This window comes from Lytechinus variegatus, chromosome 8 (genome assembly GCF_018143015.1).
Source record: "Lytechinus variegatus isolate NC3 chromosome 8, Lvar_3.0, whole genome shotgun sequence".
Lineage (NCBI taxonomy): Eukaryota > Metazoa > Echinodermata > Echinoidea > Temnopleuroida > Toxopneustidae > Lytechinus > Lytechinus variegatus.
The window spans coordinates 28,329,976-28,349,174 of NC_054747.1; the positions used below are offsets into that span (position 1 = coordinate 28,329,976).

At 36.3% G+C, this 19,199-nt stretch overlaps 2 protein-coding genes across 2 annotated transcripts in view; one reads left to right on the top strand and one right to left on the bottom strand.

Moving 5' to 3' along the window:
* Positions 1 to 468: 468 nt before the first annotated feature.
* On the bottom strand, positions 469 to 3,538 carry LOC121420291 (ATP-binding cassette sub-family B member 9-like). The gene has a single exon (XM_041614867.1). It carries the CDS (start codon positions 3,385 to 3,387, stop codon positions 1,009 to 1,011), a length of 2,379 nt encoding a protein of 792 aa, XP_041470801.1. The 5' UTR covers positions 3,388 to 3,538; the 3' UTR covers positions 469 to 1,008.
* Positions 3,539 to 9,211: 5,673 nt separating this feature from the next.
* LOC121420292 overlaps positions 9,212 to 19,199 on the top strand; it is a 163,163-nt gene continuing 153,175 nt past the window's right edge. The window contains 2 exon segments of the mRNA XM_041614868.1: positions 9,212 to 9,657; positions 10,554 to 10,659. Coding sequence (XP_041470802.1) covers positions 9,567 to 9,657; positions 10,554 to 10,659 — 197 coding nt within the window. The 5' untranslated portion in view covers positions 9,212 to 9,566.

Here is a 19,199-nt window from a genome sequence, read left to right on the forward strand (position 1 = left end):
TTTTAGTCTGACACCCAGATGGTCTAGTATTCAGTTGGTCTACTAACGATACACTTTGTTTAATGGAAATTCGATTCATTAAAAGTAGATCAGCGGCATGTCATACAAAGAGTAACAATTGACCAGATCAATAGGAACGATGGAAAGCCAGCAACGGCGTCAACGTCAACAATTATGACATTGATGGATTTACATACACTTAAGATTGATCTAATCAATCGTAACTTTTGTAAGACGGGGCCCAGATATTTAAGTGAATATTGGTTAACATTGGTTTGACTTTTAAAAAATCTGAGCTAGAAGTTCACACTTGTCTTCTGTGTCTAGGATATGTTACAAAAATGAAGCCCAGAAAAAATTGCGTTCGAAAATAATTATTTAGTGCTTCAAAAATTGAAATATAAAGTGACCGGAAACACCATCTTAATTTCATCCCATACACTTATGTGTACTATTTAGGCTCTATAAGACGCCTATTTACAAAATCGGGGTTTGCCTAGTAGTTTTAGCTTTTCATTCTCAATAATGGTTGTTTTCAGGGAATATCAGTTCCAATGCATGCACTGGTACACATGTTTCATCTTGGTTTGAGATTTTTTTTAAATCGGCTGCTCACAAAGTTAAACAATACCTTTAAGTGGTGTCAAACAAGATGCTAATTTGGCCAGCTGACAGTAGACGAATTGGTTGTGGACAAAGTAGGGTAGACCACGTGGGATGAGACAGAGTGTAATGTAGACCTGGATAGTAGACCTAGTGGGTGTAGACTAAATAGTAATTTTCCTTATGGTGTACCACAAGTCCGACTTCTCAGTCCTCCTGAGATTCGAGTTGTATTAGTGCAATGTGAAATTGATTAATTCAATTTCAATCCAATTTCAATTCAATTTCTTGATTGAGTGTAATGTAGACCCGGAAAGTAGACCTAGTGGGTGTAGACTAAATGGTAATTTCCAACTTCTCAGTCCTCTTGAGTTTCTAGTTGCATCATCTTATTTATTGAAGTTGTCACTTCTGTAAAATGTTGTGGAGTTTACATCGGACAAGCCGAGCATAATGACTGTTAGCACTCATGAGTTCTTGGTGGCAACCTTGCTCGACCACCCTCCCGTTGTCAATGACCACGATGCGATCAGCCTTCTCGATTACACTCAGATTATTAGTAACAATCAAGAGGGTCCGGCATTTGAATTTTTTGAAGATCGCATCCAGGACCTGGTGTTCATTTCCAGCATCTAAAGCGCTTGTGGCACCATCCAGGAGCAATATCTTGGGGTTCCTCAACAAGGCTCTGGCTAAGGCTACTCTCTGTTTCTGACCCTCTGACAACCGAACACCCTTCTCGCCAATTTCCGTCGCGTAGCCTTTAACGAGACTGTTAATGAAGCCGTGGATGTTGGCTTGTTCTGCAGCATTACGAATGCGACTCATGCTGCAATTATCAAGGCCAAAGGAAATATTATCCTTGATTGTTTTTGCGTTGAGGATAGGTTCTGGACCAACGAGAGCCATTTGTGTATGAAGGTATGTATGATCGTACTCCCTGACACTGATATTATCTATCAGGACGTCCCCAAGGGTAGGTTCATAGAAACGTTCTATGAGGCTAACGCATGAACTTTTGCCCCCGCCGCTGGGACCAACAAGAGCAACCACTTCTCCTGGTGATGCGGTAAAACTTACATTTTCTAACACCCGGGGAGATGCTGTGGAGGGATAGGTAAAATGTACGTTCCTGAATTCCAAATGGCCCTTAAACTCCCTTGGTGTGAGACGACCTTCATTCGTAAGCTTAGGACTCGAGTCAATCATTTCAAACACTTTCCTTGAAGCCCCAGCTGCTTTCATCAGGTGGGCAAACCCGTCAGAAATCTTCTCGATGTTTCTTCCAATCTTCTGTTGATACCATACATAAGAAAAGAGCATTCCACCACTTATCACTCCGTTGAGAACCAGATGGCCTCCGTAAAAGAGGGCCACTACAAACGCTAACAATTCACAAGCCGAGACTATCACTTTGGACAAGCCTAACACGCCTGCCTCCCTTTTACGCAAATGATAAACGGCGTCCAATCTATCACGGTAGGTATTTTTCTCACCTTTTTCGATGGCAAAACTTCGAACGGTCTTTATGTTGGACACAGTCTCTTCAGCCACGATGTTGGCATTGGCTAAAGTGCTTTGTACCTTTCTTGCTAGCCTCTCATAGTACCTTCCCACGATGTCTGAGATAACTAGCAACAGAATTAAAGTGATTACAGTGATGACAGAGAGTCTCCATGAAAGAATTACCATAGCCACCGTGTTGCTGACGATCTGGAAGGTTTTCCGGAGACATATTCTGACGCTGCTTCCAAGGGAATCACTCATGGTGATTGTGTCCGATGTCAGACGCGACAGTATTGCCCCTGTTCCATTTCTATCAAAGAACGACATATCCTGTTTCAGAATGGAATCAAAGAGGCAGTTTGTGATTCGTCGGTTGAGACGTGCCATGGCGACCATTATGGATCCACTTTGAACTCCATTGCCTATTGCCACTTCACAGGAAATCACCGTCATCAGAACAATGGATTTATAAAATTGAGCCGCATCTTTTCCTTGAACAACTCCATCAAGGACCCGACCTGCTAACAGCGGGAGAAATGTGCTGCCGACGGAAGTGCATATGAGGGCGGCGATACCAACAAGCAAGATTGGCCAATCTTCCTTGGAGAAAGATATCAATCGAGCAAACACGGAATACCACTTGACAGATTTCTTTCCCTTCCCTATAACTTTATCATCATCTTCCTCGTCATTGTCATCATCGGTGTGGCAACTCTGTCTTTCAAAACAGTCTTCAGATCTTTCCCCGTCTATGTTTCCTTTACTGGTTGATTTGACAGCATCAGGCTTCAGCAAGGCCATTTTGGTCCTAAGAGGGTAAAACGGCTCCTGCAGAATGTTTATCCATATGACGTACATGATAAGTGATGCCATCATTGTCCAAGCTCCTAAAGTCAAGAACCAAGGATCATCATCATGGTTGCCATCCAGATATTCAGTATATAACATGATTTTGACCAAAGTGTAGAGGACCATAAGTATGTTCAGTACTCCGACGGGGTATCTGGACTTACTTATGTATTTCAAAGCGTCTGGCCGGTCGGTGATAACTGCAAAGACCGCGCTCAAGAGCAGAAACACTCTGACCATTGAGAACAGCCAAAAGTCAAACATTGAGTGCACGAAGCTGTAATTAACTACATTGTCTCTGAAGAGTTCGTATTTATTCCAATGAAGGTAGTAGGCAAAGCCAAAAAAGACATCCGCGGTGCTAAATATGACTATGAGCAGAAGCCCTGCATATGCTAAAATCTTCATTTTTATTTCTCCCCTCTCCATGGGATGAAACTCTTGAACTACAGAGCAATCCAAATGAGAATCCTTCCTTTAGTGGTCATCCACTCCGATTTGCATGAATATACTAATCATTTCAATTTTAATTGCCTAAATCATTGTAAAGAGTTGTTTGTTTGGAATGTCGCCTATAGAATTCAGAGGTGCACGGGAATAGTCAAAATATTTGTGGGAGGCAATTAAGCGTGCAGATTGATAAAATCATCCCAAAACAAGTTGTGTCATGGCCCCTGCACCGGTTCAATGACCAAGCAGTTTATTGTACAACAATGGGTGGCATTCTAATCATTGCAACTGCATTGGCAATGATATTCAAGATATGTGCCGATCATTTACATGAAATATTAGGAAACGTCTGTTAGGAAGTGTGTTAATTAATTTGAAGAAGGTATTATTGATGGATGCTTTAAGTCTTCTCTATTCCATTTCTTTTTAACAAAACTAATGTAAGTTTTTGGTTATTATTGGTTGAACATTGATTTTTTTACCATGGTTTCAAACAGACTTTGACAAAAATGAATGAAATTTACACTTAAAGGTAGCAGTCTCAATTTAGTATTCCCAAACAAATGAATGGCTCTTTGCCAACACGCCGTATGGTCATCTTTCGTTGTGGCTCAAATCAGTACAATACGTTTCATTTCATTTGTTCTATGCATAATTTGAAGTTAAGTAATGTTTTTTTTTCAAGTTTGCTTTTCAGTAAGAAATTGGCACTTTGACACCAAAGAAGAAATGACGACATGCACCAAATTGTTATGCCAGTCATTCAGACAAGAGGAACAGCTCTGAATCAATATTGCATGTTAATAGCTGCCCAACAAGAATTATTTAGAAAAATAAACTTTTGCTTAAAAAGGCCTTCTGCTGTAACTCCTTCCCACTCATTTTATGGACATACTCAATAAAATACTTTCATTTAAAAGGCTGATTCTTCGTTCTATTCCAGATAGCGTGGATAGTTTCAATTTATATCAAAGATTAACCCTAAATAGACTGCGCTATTTCGACGCCTAACATGACCGGGGGGGGGGGGTGATCCCCCCTTATGATCTCGGCCGTCGATCGCGCGATCGCGACGAAAAAAGGCACACGCGTTACCCATGGCATTATCTACAAAACTATAATGTCAAGTTCTGCGAAAAATCTCACTGATCTTTAAAGGGGAAGTTCACCCTGACAAAAAGTTTATTGTAAAAATAGCAGAAAAAATAATAAAAAATATTGCCGAAGGTTTGAGAAAAATTCATCAAATAATTAAAAAGTTATTAGAATTTCAATTATTTGATTTGTGACGTCATATGAGAGCAGCATTCCTACATAGCGAATGGTAAAAAATCAATGAAATGTCATTTTCTCAGAAAATTGAAAATGGTTTTCACTTTACCTTTTTTATATCAATAGACAAATCATTTCACACCCGATCATGAATAGAAAACAAAATTAAGTCATCAGGAACCATACAAAATTTGAAATTCATGCATTTTATATTACATAACACATGGGGCAGCTGCTCGTTTATGACGTCACAAATCCAAAATTTTGAACTCTAATAACTTTCTTACTCTTTAACAGATTTTCCTCAAACCTTCACCAATATTTTTTACTATTTTTTCTGCTATTTCTACAACAAAGTTTTCTTCAGGGTGAACTTCCCCTTTAATTATGCCAATTTATGCGTAAAACAGTTTGCTCTAATTAATAAAATAATGCCCCTTAAATGCAAATTTTTGTTTCACATACTCTAGATAGGCATCTGATGAAATTTATTTTTTTTTAAGTTCAACATCACATTTATTTTCTTATGTATTTTATTGTTTTCTAAATTTCTTAAGTATTTCTTTGTTTTTCGATTTTTTTTTTTTCAATGGAAATTGTCGGGGACTTTATTTTGACCATAAAAATATAAAATTAATTGATTTTAAGCAGTAAAAGGAAAATAAGGATATATTTATGAATTTTGGCTAAAAATCACTATTTGCATTGGATTTGTACACAAATTCACGTTTTTTAGTAGATTTGGGTTTGCATGCACTTACGAAATGTTGCGTTATTTCGGAACCGCGTACCCGGGGGTCACAATTTTGGTCTCAAAAGTTGCGCGAGACTTGATAGTAAAAAGTCAATGAGCGACGCGGTCAGAAAATTTCGCGCGGCGGATTTATCGCGAAAAATGTCGAAGGGGGGGGGGGTAGCTAGCCTATGCCACCTCAGGTTCCAGGAACATAGAAGCTCTACCAGAAATCTATCTAGCATGGCTATAAAGGCTTGAGTCTGTCTTCAAAACACTGACATATATAAGCAGTGGTGTACCTAGGATTTTCCAGGGGGGGAGCAAATTCGTCCGCCAAAATTTGACAAGCAAAATATTTTTTTTTTAAAAAGGTCTTCAACCACAAAATTTAAAGGATTTCGTACCAGGGAAAAAAAAATCACAAGCAAAAAGAAAGAAAGAAAGAAAGAAAGGAAGGAAGGAATAAAGAAAGAAAGAAAGAAAATGGTCTTCAAGTTAAAAGGAGCGGGCCAGGGATGGATCAGTTGTGACTCGTCAGGGGGGGGGGGGGTAGGGATAGGTCCCTTGCATGGGTTGTGACTCGTTAGGTAGGTACTCTAATGCAAATAAGTGTAGGTCAAGTAGGACGATACAATCATGTTACAAGAAAGTGACGCAAACTTCCAACTCATTCAGGAGTCGCCGCGTGGTCTAGTGGTTACGGATCTCGTTTCTCAATCAAAGGGACGTGGGTTCGAATCTCAGGCATGGCGTGTTTTTCTTCAGCAAGAAATTTACCCACTTAACCCAGGCGAGGTGAATGGGTATCCAGCAGGACTAATTCCTTGTGGCCATTGCATTCTTTCTGTCGCAAGTAATAAAAAGAAAACAAGGACAAAAAGGTAAGTGTAATTCGCTCAAGCATAACTTAAAAGCTTATATCAATAGTTAACAAGTTAAACACACTTCGTCGTCTTAAAAAAATGTCATCCTTTATATATATGGGATTATAACGAAATAAACATGATGTGAGTACATGCGAAACGAAATGCATGAAAAAAAATCACGACCAAGAAAAAAAAAGATGTAGAGAAAAGAGTGATATGCCTTCTCTTTTGTGATAAAAATGTAAACATTTTGTTTTTACAAATTTTACGCCCCCCCCCCCCCCCACCCAAGGTATGATTCATTGCGTTACTGCATAAAAAGTGATTATTATGGTAACTTTGCCATCCGATGATAACTACCATGGTAACGCTGATCAACAGCCAATCAAAATCAAGGATTGCATGAGACATGGAGGAACATGTCAACGTTACTACCGAAATGGTATATGCAAGGGGGTCGGCCCTGATGTAATTATTTTGTAAAGAGCGCCATCATTAATACTCGCTGACCACTCTGCTATATGGATGGCGATCATTATCATTACTGAACATTTTGAAATCTAGTTGTTCTCACCCACAGATATTTTGATTAGGCGCATTATTGATAGATTCAAACCGAAACAGAGGGGACTACTTCCAAATCAAGACATGCATGGCATGACTCTTTCTTTTAAACGTAAATCTGGAAATATTCCAAGTTATAATTTTGGTACAAGTATTGCGTCTATATATACTTATTGTGGATACTTAGAAATGCGTAAGAAATCTCGGGAGAAGTATTCATTTTGATCGAAAACTTGCATTACACTCGATTGGGTCTATATGTAGATTAAAATACATAATGAATGTGGTATTTCTATTCATAATTGATAATTTTAGTTATAAAACAATTGTATGATTAAAATAAATATCTGCATTAAAAAGAATTTAATAGGGTCCTATCTACGCTGGGGCCACGGAACGGTTTTCAAAGTTGGGGGTGGGGAGGGGGCTGACCATACAACCACATCACAATCATATATTTTATGGTCGTTTTTACGTTGTTGTACACGGTTTTGGGGGAAAAAAGGAATGGGGGGGGGGGACTGAAGCCCATTGCCACTGCTTGTATACCAAAGACTTTTAAACCAAATTGATTTGAAAATTTCCAATATTTGTATTGATGTATATATTTATTACTTATGTATAAATCAATTCAATGGGGGGGGGCGGTATAAAACCTTCATTATTAGCTTAAAGTGATTGTTTAACATTGGTTTGACTTTTAAATAATCTGAGCTAGAAGGTCACACTTTTCATCTGTGTCTGTGATATGTTCCAAAAATTAAGCCCTGAAAAAATTGCGTTCGAAAATAATTATTTAGTGCTTCAAAAATTGAAATATAAGGTGACCGGAAACACCATCTTAGTTTCATCCCATACAGTTATGTGTACTATTTAGGCGTCTATAAGACGCCTATTTACAAAATCAGGGTTTGCCTTGTAGTTTTAGCTTTTCATTCTCAATAATGGTTGTTTTCAGTGTTTATTAGTGCTAATACATGCACTTGTACACATGTTTCATCTTGGTTTGAGAATTTTTTAAATCGGCTGCTCACAAAGTTAAACAATACCTTTAACTCCATTTTGGGAGAGTTCTCTCAGAATGTGAGGAAACGGCAGTGGAAACATTACACAATATTAGAATACAGTCATCGCTCTGACACTGTCTCACTGCCAGACGGGTTACTACATTGACCTATGCCTATTATAGTACATTTATTATATATATTTTTTCATCTTGATGTTGCAATGTGATCGAAAACTATAACAACAGCATTATTCATCAGTAGTATAATTATCACTCCAAAAGAGATATCATACTTCTTATATTCAGTAACAACAATAAAATCTTTTTGAAATTTTATGCAACGCTGTTAGGTATATTTCTTTATTTATTTATTTAATATTCATTTATCTATTCATTTCAGATTTATTTATGCAAGGTAGCCTTTTCAGTTATAGAACTGATTTACAAAAAGGCCCTGCAACTATAAAAAGAACATATATACACATGGCACTGCCATAGTATATAGCAGTTGTATCACAGTTTAAACAAACATTCTTCCAAGTTTAACTTGAAATTAAATTGTTTAACAACTACTGTCTACTGCATGGTTCATAGTAACCAGTGCCAGTGGCATGATGAGTCAAAGATTTTGAGGGGATCCAATAGGGCGTATCAGGCAAAAAAAGATATAAAAAGATGTGAGCGAGCAAAAATTTCAACATTTTTGTAACAAAATCAAATTTTGTGATAGATTTTGTCATAATATTTTTCCTGGGGGGGGGGGGTTAACAAAGCCCCCCCCCCCTTTAAACATGCTGAACATGCAATGTTGTTATAAGAACTTAACAGTGTTCTTACTGTGGATTGAATAAGCAATGATTACTCCAATACAGTTGTCTATCCCGAATTTTTTATTATATCATGTCAAAGGACAGGGAATGATGTAAACGGGAAAAGCATCTGTCTCATTGATTTCTGAATAATATTGGTAATTGGTTACTCAACCGTTTGCCAGTGCACGTCAGAACGGACCGAAGTAATAATATACCCTCGGATCTCATGCATTGTAGTCGTAGCAACTGAACGCTACATATGACGTCATTCTTCCGCTATCAATCACTTATCTAAAAAGTTTCTTAGCCTTACAATACAGCCAACTATAATATTTATTCGGAATATATTTATATAAATTAGAAAAAGTCAATTCAACGTTAATTTTTTTGAATGTTATTATATTATTAAAATTATTTCAATCTATTTTTATAATCATCTGTAAATTATGTCAACTTGGTTCCTCGATTTGCCTGATTAAACGAACGGTAATGAGGCCAGCGATTACATGTCGTTCAAGTCGTTCATCTGGGGAATTCGAGGGCTAACTTCGACTGCACCACCGCCTGGTCTGTCGGCCTAGCGCCTATAGCAAACGCGGTACGTGCTGAAGGTAAAGAAAGATAGCATTCACGCACGGCAGCTACGACATTGAAATGATCTTGAAACTTCTGTGATTTTACGAGTGAAATACGGAAAACTGTATTTGCAAGAAAAACGGAATATATCGGAGAAATAATCGATTGGACTTATATATTTTGGAATAACATCTTGGTCGATTTCGCGTGCAAATCGGTGAAGTTTAGAAGTGAAAATTTGGGATTACAATGATGACAAACCCGGAGTTCTGATGTAGGATCAACAACTCGGTGATCGTTGACAACTAGCCGAAAATCGGCTTGAAATGGCTCTGTTTGAGCCTGGAGGGTTTATGAAGTGGATGCAGTCGCATTGGTATTTGCTCGTGGTTATTATTTCCTGCCTCTCAATATCAGGTGAGAATTTGAGAGGGAAACGTTTCTTGATTAATATTAAGTGAGAATACTGAGAATGAGATGAGACTTGAGAATGAGATGCGCGAGAGCGCTCCGGCCGCAGCTTAGGCCTTTCTGCTGAGTACGGCCGCCTGGACCGGAGTTGGCCTGGGCTGCGAGCTTCGATCGCGCCACTGCCACAGCCACAGGTGGCCTTGCAGACCGTAAATTTTCATTTCATGCTTTTCATCTAAATAAAATGGAGAATGCTTTTAATGTGGGAATTTTCCGGGTTTAAATTCACCGGATGTACATGTAATTGTAATCATTGCCATGATTTTATTTTCTTCATCTGAGTTTACCAGCATGAGCATGGCAGCAATTAAAACATGCCTTTGAAAGTTTGAGTTTGATGCAACAAAAATTGCAGGACAGCAAGTTAAACTTAGAAATCTTAGGACCTATACCCAGTGGTTGTGTGTCCGGACGATCAATTTTAGAAGTCATCTGGAAAAATTTACAAGCAAAGTTTCATCCATTTTTAGTACAAAATGTTAGATATTATTTGCAGAGAACAAAATAGAAGATGATTATATTTATACAACTATTGAATTCATATTTCTAGTGTAATCCAAAGTCAAAGACAAAAAAAGAAGGCTCCAAAAATATAGAGAGTGTTTGGACACCCGACCCCCATCCTTACTGTTAGACAATAATTAGTTAAATGTTGAACAACTTCTATATTGCCACTTTTCAAGTTGTAGAATTGCTAAGTAACTCTCACACAGTTCCAGTTGGTGTGAAGATGAATCTATAGGCAGAATTCCATAATGTAGGACCCATGATATACATGTATTGATCATGTAAAAAAAGTTGATTTTTGTTGAGCAATCGATCAATTTTTTTTTCTTTCACAGGGGCAAATGCAGAATGCAACTGTACATCTGACTGCATTGTAGACTGTCCAAGTGGTCAGTATTCCAACTCATCAGGGGATTGTTTAGAGTGTCCGCCTGGATTTTAGTAAGTGGAAATATAGCCTACTATATTATAGACTGGGAAGCTGGTGGAAATTATTTTAAGAAATCTCAAAACCACTATTGATACCCGTCTGCGCTCTTTCTCAAACTTAGAGCGATAGCCCTGAACGTTTCTCTTAAAAGGTTTCCCATGTTTCCTCCTTTTGTAATAATTCACCCGAGACGTTCTTGCATTTGTTTATGGGCAAGTCCAAGAATTCGCGCGCGTTACGTATGGGACATTTCAGAGGCTTTAATGACCTGAAAAATAGTGTTAAATGACTTTGATTAGATTGAATACCCTCATGATGTTAGACATCTAGGAGAAGAATAATCATGCAAAAAATGGTGACATATGACCTCGACCTTGACCTTTTAGAGAGAAAAGATGTGCCGTTACGTATGGGACGCAGAAAAAAGACAATTTTTCAAACATTTTTTTCAAGTTGAGAATTCTCTGAAAGTATTTCATTTGACAACTTGTAACTTAGTGTGATAGAAGTCACAATACTATAGTATATCTAAGGCAAGTTTCATGTCATATGCCAAATACTTCTAATTACAGACTCTAATTAAACAAATTAATGACATGTTACGTATGGGACAGTTACGTATGGGACATTTTGTCCCCATAGAGAACGTACACAATTTTCCCTATAATTCAAATAATTGAAATAATTTAAAATATAGAAATAACAAAAGAGTGTCATTCTTTTACAATGTTCTATTGAGACATATTTGAAATGACTGAAAAGGAAATTGGTCATTTCAACATTTTTTTTCTTGCTTTTCATGGTTTCATGAATTTCTTATGTATTTCTATTGTTTTTTATTTTTTCATATTTTTCAATTTTCACAATTTTTTTGCTTCAATAGTTTTCATTAATCAGTATTCATAACAAATTAGTCTTTAAAAACCAAAGAAAAGGTAAATAATCACTTTTTAGAGCACTCTTGAGAATTGTTTTTCTCCATTCACTTTGTACACAAATCTCCCAATTGACATTGTGTGTAAATGTCCCATACGTAACATGTTGTCCCATACGTAACAATTTTTTAATTAACTCTTAATTAAAAAGAAAAATCTATTTTTGAAACTTTTTGTGGTATAACGTTTTCATACTTAATAAATTAGAACTTCCCAGAGATGCAACAATTCAAGTATTGTATTATGAGAAATAACTTAAAAAAACATCCTCAAAATGTTACGTATGGGACATTCCATCCTTGGACAAGACCTAATTTGCATAATTAATTAGATGATACCACTTTTTTTCCCTCAAAAGTAATAAGATGTTAGGGGGTCCATGTCCCACCTATGACTAAATCTCAGAAGTTTTGTTTTTATTTTCTATGAGTTTTTATAATTGTCCCATACGTAACGCCCATTTTAACAATTATGCAAATTAGGTGCCCCAAATTAGCATAAATATGCATATTATCAAATTTTTCTTAATGAAATTTGAAAATTCAACACTTGGGCTTTCTTACCCCACCAAAGATAACTTCTTAAATTAAAGATGAAATTTTGCCTTCTGGGGTGACCATTTCTTGGACTTGCCCTTATTTCATGCCCTAGAATACAAGTTTAGGGGCGAGCAATGGTTGATTTAATCAATCAGAAGAAAAATGAAAATATTCTCTTCTCAGATTTTAAAGGGTGTTTAGTGTTCGGTTCAGGGCCAGGGAGTCTCCCTCATCTCATATACAGTTAACTGTTTTCAATGGTTGAACTATTTCAAAATAAGATATCTAGCTGTAATTTGCTTATAAACCTTACTTTATGAGTAAGGTACCAAAAAACTTTATTAAAAACAACACCACTATAAAAGAAAAGAGGTATAAAACTTCATGCTTATTGTAAACGGAGGCTTGATATTTTTAACTTTCTCTGTACACTCCTTGTGCTCTATTTATGTTCTTTACTAATATATTTTTTTTATTTTTTGTTATGTTGTTTTATTTGTAATAAATACTGAAATAAATTGAAACAAAAACAGCTATCTGTATTATAAAATTTGTTTGTATAGGAACAAAGAACAGTCAAAACTAAAGTAACAATTCACAGGACCTTGATAGAAATATTTTTATACATATTTACGTGTACATGTAGTAACATGGTTTTATGATTAAACAAAAAGGGAATTCTGACTTTCATAAGGGACTATTAATTGGAAGATCACTTCCAAGAATAATGTACATACCTTTTTGATATTCTCTGACATTAGCTTTTGGGCAAGGATACTGTTCTGTACATACAAAGCCGATGAAAAATTTAAAGGACACTTATCAAAGGTCTTCAAGATACCGTTGAGAGGGCTGTTGAAGCCATTAAAGTGGCCACGGAGAGAGCCTTGTGTGTCTGAAAACTCACGAGTGTAAAATTATACTGTTTGAGATTGATGTCTTTTTTATTGTGCTTTTTTTACTCTAGTGTGCTTATGTAAGTATAGTACATGATACATGTTTAAAACAAAATTCCTTGTAGAATGTATACTGTACAGGCTCGTGTAATACGCATTGTACATTTAGATTGACAAGATCATTGAATAGAAGGCTTCAGAAAGGATTTATCAAGTTAATCCTGAATTATTGATTAGAGTACATTGCACCCTACTCTCTGTCTGTCTTCACAAAAGAGGCACTGTACATGTAAATCGTAATTGAACTTGCTTCCTGTAAATTTGGCTTATTACATAAGGTACATTTATAAGGTTTCTCTGCTGTGTCAGACTCTTATTGTGTACATACGTGTATATGATCACCGTCTGTAAAAATATTACAAGGTTATATGTACAGTACATACTGAAGGTGCCCCTGTCCGTATTGCAAGGTACATGTAGCTGGTCCATGTATCTTTAAAGGTACATTCACCTTTCTGGTAGGTAGGTCTGTCAATTAAGGTTCACTCTATCAAGGTGCACCTGTATTCAAGTTCCACATGTCTGATCAGATTCAGCTGTCAACATGAAGGTCAACCTGTCAATAATGTTCACCTGTCTATGATAAGGTCTGCTTGTCTTTATTCAGGTTTACACCTGTCTAGATACAGGTTCACCTGTCTATACATATTGATACACTGTTTGCATTAAGGTTCACCTGTCAAATTTCATATATAAGGTTCACCTGTCTATAATGCCCACCTGTCTGTAATGTCCACCTTTCTATCCACCTGTATTTGTCTATTAAGGTTCAGCTGTCTATTTAAACCTGTCTACATGTACACAATAAGGTTCATCTGTTTTTTAAAGGTCCACCTGTCTACAGGTTCACCTTTCTAAAAGTTCACCTGTCTACATATCAGGTTCACCTGTCTATAAGGTTAACCTGTCCAAAAGTCCACCTGTCTACAAGGTTAACTTTCTTTAAGGTTGACCTACTTATAATACTGTTGAACTGTCTATAGGTCCACCTATGTATAAGGTCCACCTGTATACGTATGTAAGGTTCACCTGTCTATGAGGGTGACCTGTCTATGAGGTTCACCTGTCTATGAGGTCTACCTGTCTGTAAGGTTCAACTGTCTATGGATCACTGTATGTACATGTACAAGGTCCACCTACAATAAGTGTCACCTGTCAAAAAGGTCTGTTTAATTTTTTTAAAGGTTAACCTGCATGTACCTACATGTACATACATGTATACTGTTGACCTGTCTGTAAGGTCTACCTGTCAATAGCCTGAGGTCTACCCGTCTGTTATTAAGGTTCACCTGTCTAGTGTATGTAAGGTTCATCTGCCTACATGTATAAGGTTCACCTGTCTTTGAAGTTCACCTGTCTACATGTATAAGGTTCACCCATCCATAAGGTTCACTTGTTTATAAAGCCCACCTGTCTATATTAAGGTCCACCTGTCTACAAATGTATATTGAGGTTCAGCTGTCTTTTTTTATGTGTACCTGTCTACAAGGTTCACCTGTCTATATTAATGTTTTGTTTATAAGGTCCACCTGTCAATAAGGCCCACCTGTCCATAAGGTTCACCTTTTCATAAGGTCCACCTGTCTACATGTAGAAGGTTGACCTATGTACATGTACAGTGTATGTTTAACCTGTCTACAATGTCCACCTTACACGTTTGGTTCACTTGCCTGTCATCATCATCATCATCATCATCATATCAGCCATGTTCAGCCCACTGCAGGGCGAAGGCCTCCTCAAGTTGGTGCCAAAGGTGCTTGTCTTGTGCTGACGCAATCCAATTTATACCAATGAATTTTGTGAGCTCGTCACTCCATCTCAATTTCTGTCTACCCTGATTTCATGATCCTAGCCATGGTCTCCATTCTGTGATGCATTTGGTCCACCTATTATCATGTGATCTTGCAAGGTGACCAGCCCATCTCCATTTCATTGATTTAATTGCTTTGATTATGTCTATTACTTTAGTCTGGTTCCTAATCCATTGTATGGTTTTCCTATCGCGTTTTGATATCCCTAGCATTATACGTTCCATACTGTGTTGAGTGGTTTTTAATTTCTGTTCCATTTTCTTTGTTACAGACCAGGTTTCGGAACCATAGGTCATTGCCGGTATAACACATTGATTAAAGACTTTTCTTTTAAGGCAAATTGGCATATTGCACTTGCCTGTACTGTGTATTAAAGATTCACCTGTCAGTCAGGCCCACCTGTCTAGGACCACTACATACATGTAGATATTCCACCTGCTAATGAGGCCAACCTGTATCTGTGGTTTACCTGTAACTACATGTAGTAAGTACAAGTAATACAATAAGGTTCACCGGACAGTGACTGTAAGGGTACTTGGTCCAAGATAGGGTACCCTGGGAGGACATTGGCCCGTATTCTGAAGTCGGGTTTAACTTAAACTCAGGTTTAAAGTTTTGGTTTAAGTACGGGAAGCCAAAAGTATCAAAGTTTTTATGAAATTGTATGTTTCTTATGTTTACTGTACAATAATGTACATGTACTCTTTCCTGATTCATCGATGATGAAGACAATCATCTATTTATATTTCCTAGACAATTATGAATGATTTGAGAGCCAAATTTAGTAGCTGAAGTACATGATATCTGAACTGTTAGTAATTTATGTAACAAATAGCTATCCATACTCAAACCACAACTTTAAACCTGTGTTTAAGTTACACGTAAACCTGCTATCAGAATACGGGCTATGGATTGAAGAAATAAGATGAAGAAAAAACTTGTGCCTTTGGATATGAAAACTCAGATGCTGAATATGATTTAAGAAAGACGTGAAAATTTACAATTTGGGCAATTACTTTATTGGTGAAGAATATTGTCGTGTTGGGGAATGGGATCGGTGATTATTGAAGCGTAATGAAGAAACTTTGCAGAAACTTATGCAGTTCAATATCACTAGGTATTTAATCATCAGTTGCAGTTGACAGTTCACAATTTGAAGTACATGAAGATTCAGATATAACAGGAGACGATGAATATAATAGTTTCGAAGTATAAGATTAAGATTCGGAGTGAAGTTATTATAATATTCGATGGACGTCTAAGTCTTGAAGTCAGTCAGTCTATCTGGATGAGTGTGGGTCTAGTCTTCTATCGTTGGTGTTCTCTATTCTTAATAATCAAGAAGTCTTATTTATATCCTTAGTTTTGGGGGTGTGACTATTTAAGGTGGGAGTGATCTAAACTTGATCTGATTGGTCTACAGCTCACTGTCTATCAAACTTTCTCTGGTATCAAGGGGTGTGGTGATGCTCTGTGCAAGTGACTGGGGCTGGAGTGTGAGTCATACTTCTTCCATGAAGTTAGCTGACGTCACTGAGGGTTGGTCTCTTAATGGTCAAGGCTTAGCAGTTAAATGGTATTGGGGGTTTTGGGATTCTTAGATGACATTGGGGGAGTTTGTAAACAAGTGAGGGTGAATGACTGAAAGGATAACAGGAAGTTATATTCATACTACATAACATCAAGGCTTAGCAGTTAAATGGTATTGGGGGTTTTGGGATTCTTAGATGACATTGGGGGAGTTTGTAAACAAGTGAGGGTGAATGACTGAAAGGATAACAGGAAGTTATATTCATACTACATAACATCCCCTTTCTTTGGAAAATGAGGCTCCTCTCCTCATTTGGGAAAATGTATACAAATACATTACAAAGGATATTTTGAAAAGTGAGTGAAACCAAAATAGTGTATCTCAATTGTCCACTGTACTTTCACTCTCTCTCTCTCACACGTACTATTTATACTAAGAGGATTAAACTTATTCTACATCTTAACTAATTTCAACTTAAAGTAAAGATATAACTAACACATCGAATACATTCACTAAATAATATTGAAATAAAGTAACACACAAGTAAATTAATCAACTTATCAACCAATAATGATACTATATACATTAACTCGTGCAGACTTATGCACTTTGAAACAATCAGCAAATATTATTAAATCTATGTTCATTAATTACATAGTACAAACTCCTTCAAATCAAATGAAGAATACAGATCAATTTCACTCTAACTATAACACTAAATTAGTTCAAGCAATAACAGTAATAACAAGAAAAAATGTGTATGCTATATAAATCTTAGCATCTGATCAACATGATAATTAGCGGAAAGTTAACAGGTGCGCTCTAGAATTGACAGTTCTCTATGTTAGGAAGGCCCATTATGTACTTCATTCAAATGAAGCAATCAACATAGAATTCAATCATTACCATATGTAACTTATGTATTTCAGTCGAATCTATATAATGTCAAATGGTTAACATGTAAAGCAAAGTATTTTTCCAGTGAGAATGATACTGGACTACACTATTAATGTGTAAGGAATACCAAAATTACATTGTGCGCTCCAATGTTAGAGTATTTCACAGCTTTGTGTATAGCATGAATATAAATCAAGTTTGAAAGTACTTGAAATGACCGATTGAAGACATTATCCGAGCAAATTTGGAGTGAAACTCATACAGAGTAGGATGATTTGGTTAGTGCGTAAAACTATTGTTTATATACTTCAGAATTGGAAGTGGAAATAGATGCACATCTCCCTAAGATATGAGGACACCCGCAGCTCGAAAACTGATTGATTTGTATGATTTTATTGTGGAGTAATACTTAGCTGTACTTATCATAATGTATTGATACTGATGAGAAATTTCAAATTGCCCAAATCGTATTGACGAAATAGTGTAATTGTTCTTTGTAAGAACAAAATATTGTTTTATAAGAACATTTTCTCATCAGTTAATATTCAAACCTTTCAATCATTATGATCTGAATATAGGATATATTTTTTTTCCAAATTGATTTAGGTTTATCACAAGGTAAACAATTGATATGACTGAAGTTATTTTTGTGTGTAATATTTTACATCTTGTATTTTTATATGATGTTATTTTAGGTTTAGTTGATATATTTTGATAGTATAGGTTAATCATTGCTACTGTAGAATTCTATAGTTCAGTAGAAGGTAAATTAAAAAGTTTCACAATATTATTATTTTGTTTTACATGAAATTCAATTGTTTAACTATGTTGGACTTGGACCATTAGTTCAATATATTTTTTAAACAAATGTGGGAAAGCCACATTTTCTAACAAAAGGGGATGTTATGTGATGATAAGACATATCTCACATATTCAATATTATATCAATACATAATCTATACTTAATCAATACTTCTACAGGAAGTATACCAGCTCCAACTTTCATTAGAAAGTATTACTCATTCTTCTTCCAGCTAAACTTCTGACGCACACACATTTTATGGGTTTCTTATTCACTACATTTCATGTTCTCCCTAGTAGGTCAACTCCCCCAATTCAGAGTAAAGTTATGACGTACAGATTGTTTTGGTCAAGCGTCCAAGGTTGACCAACACCTGTTTGATTGTAAAGAGTCTAGACCAGACCAATATAAAAGGGGTTCACTTCTGAACCAAAATCAGATTGTTAGAGATTACTTCAGAGATTGTTACAGATAGATTAGAGAGTGGAGTATAGTCACCATCAGACTTACTCATGTTCCTGTATTATTTGTCATCATCATCACCTTAGCTATCATCTTCAATAAATGTATATATGAACTGTACAGGCTTTGTATTGACTCCTTCATTTAAGTCTGGTTGAAAGTTAAAGTGCAATCGATCCAACCCCGAACACAACATTATATTACAATGTTGGATTGTGACTAGAAAATGAAAACAGAATCAGTTGGGAGATTCAATCGTGTTTAAATGGAGCCCCAAACAGCTTTACTATTTCTCTTAATGATTATGCAAGTTGATGCCATTTCAAACGATTTTTGTCCCCTTGATCCTTTCAATTTGATTTCCTCCTTTTAATATTCAAATTTCTTCTGATCAAAGTGAATTGTAGAGTTTGTGTAAGGTGCAAATTAATTACATGTTCTGTAAATTGACACAGATTTGTATTGTTTGCATTCTTTTCATTTAATGGGGATATTAATACATGTACATGTATGTAGTAGGCCTATATAGACATATCTTTACCATCTTATTCATTATTTTTGTGATAATCCCTAGAAGGAATCTGTTCAATTCATATTTCAGTACTAATTGCTGTTACC

Bases quoted from the DNA above. Each gene is read 5' to 3' on its own strand.
- LOC121420291 (XM_041614867.1), bottom strand. From the start codon at position 3,387: ATGGAGAGGGGAGAAATAAAAATGAAGATTTTAGCATATGCAGGGCTT.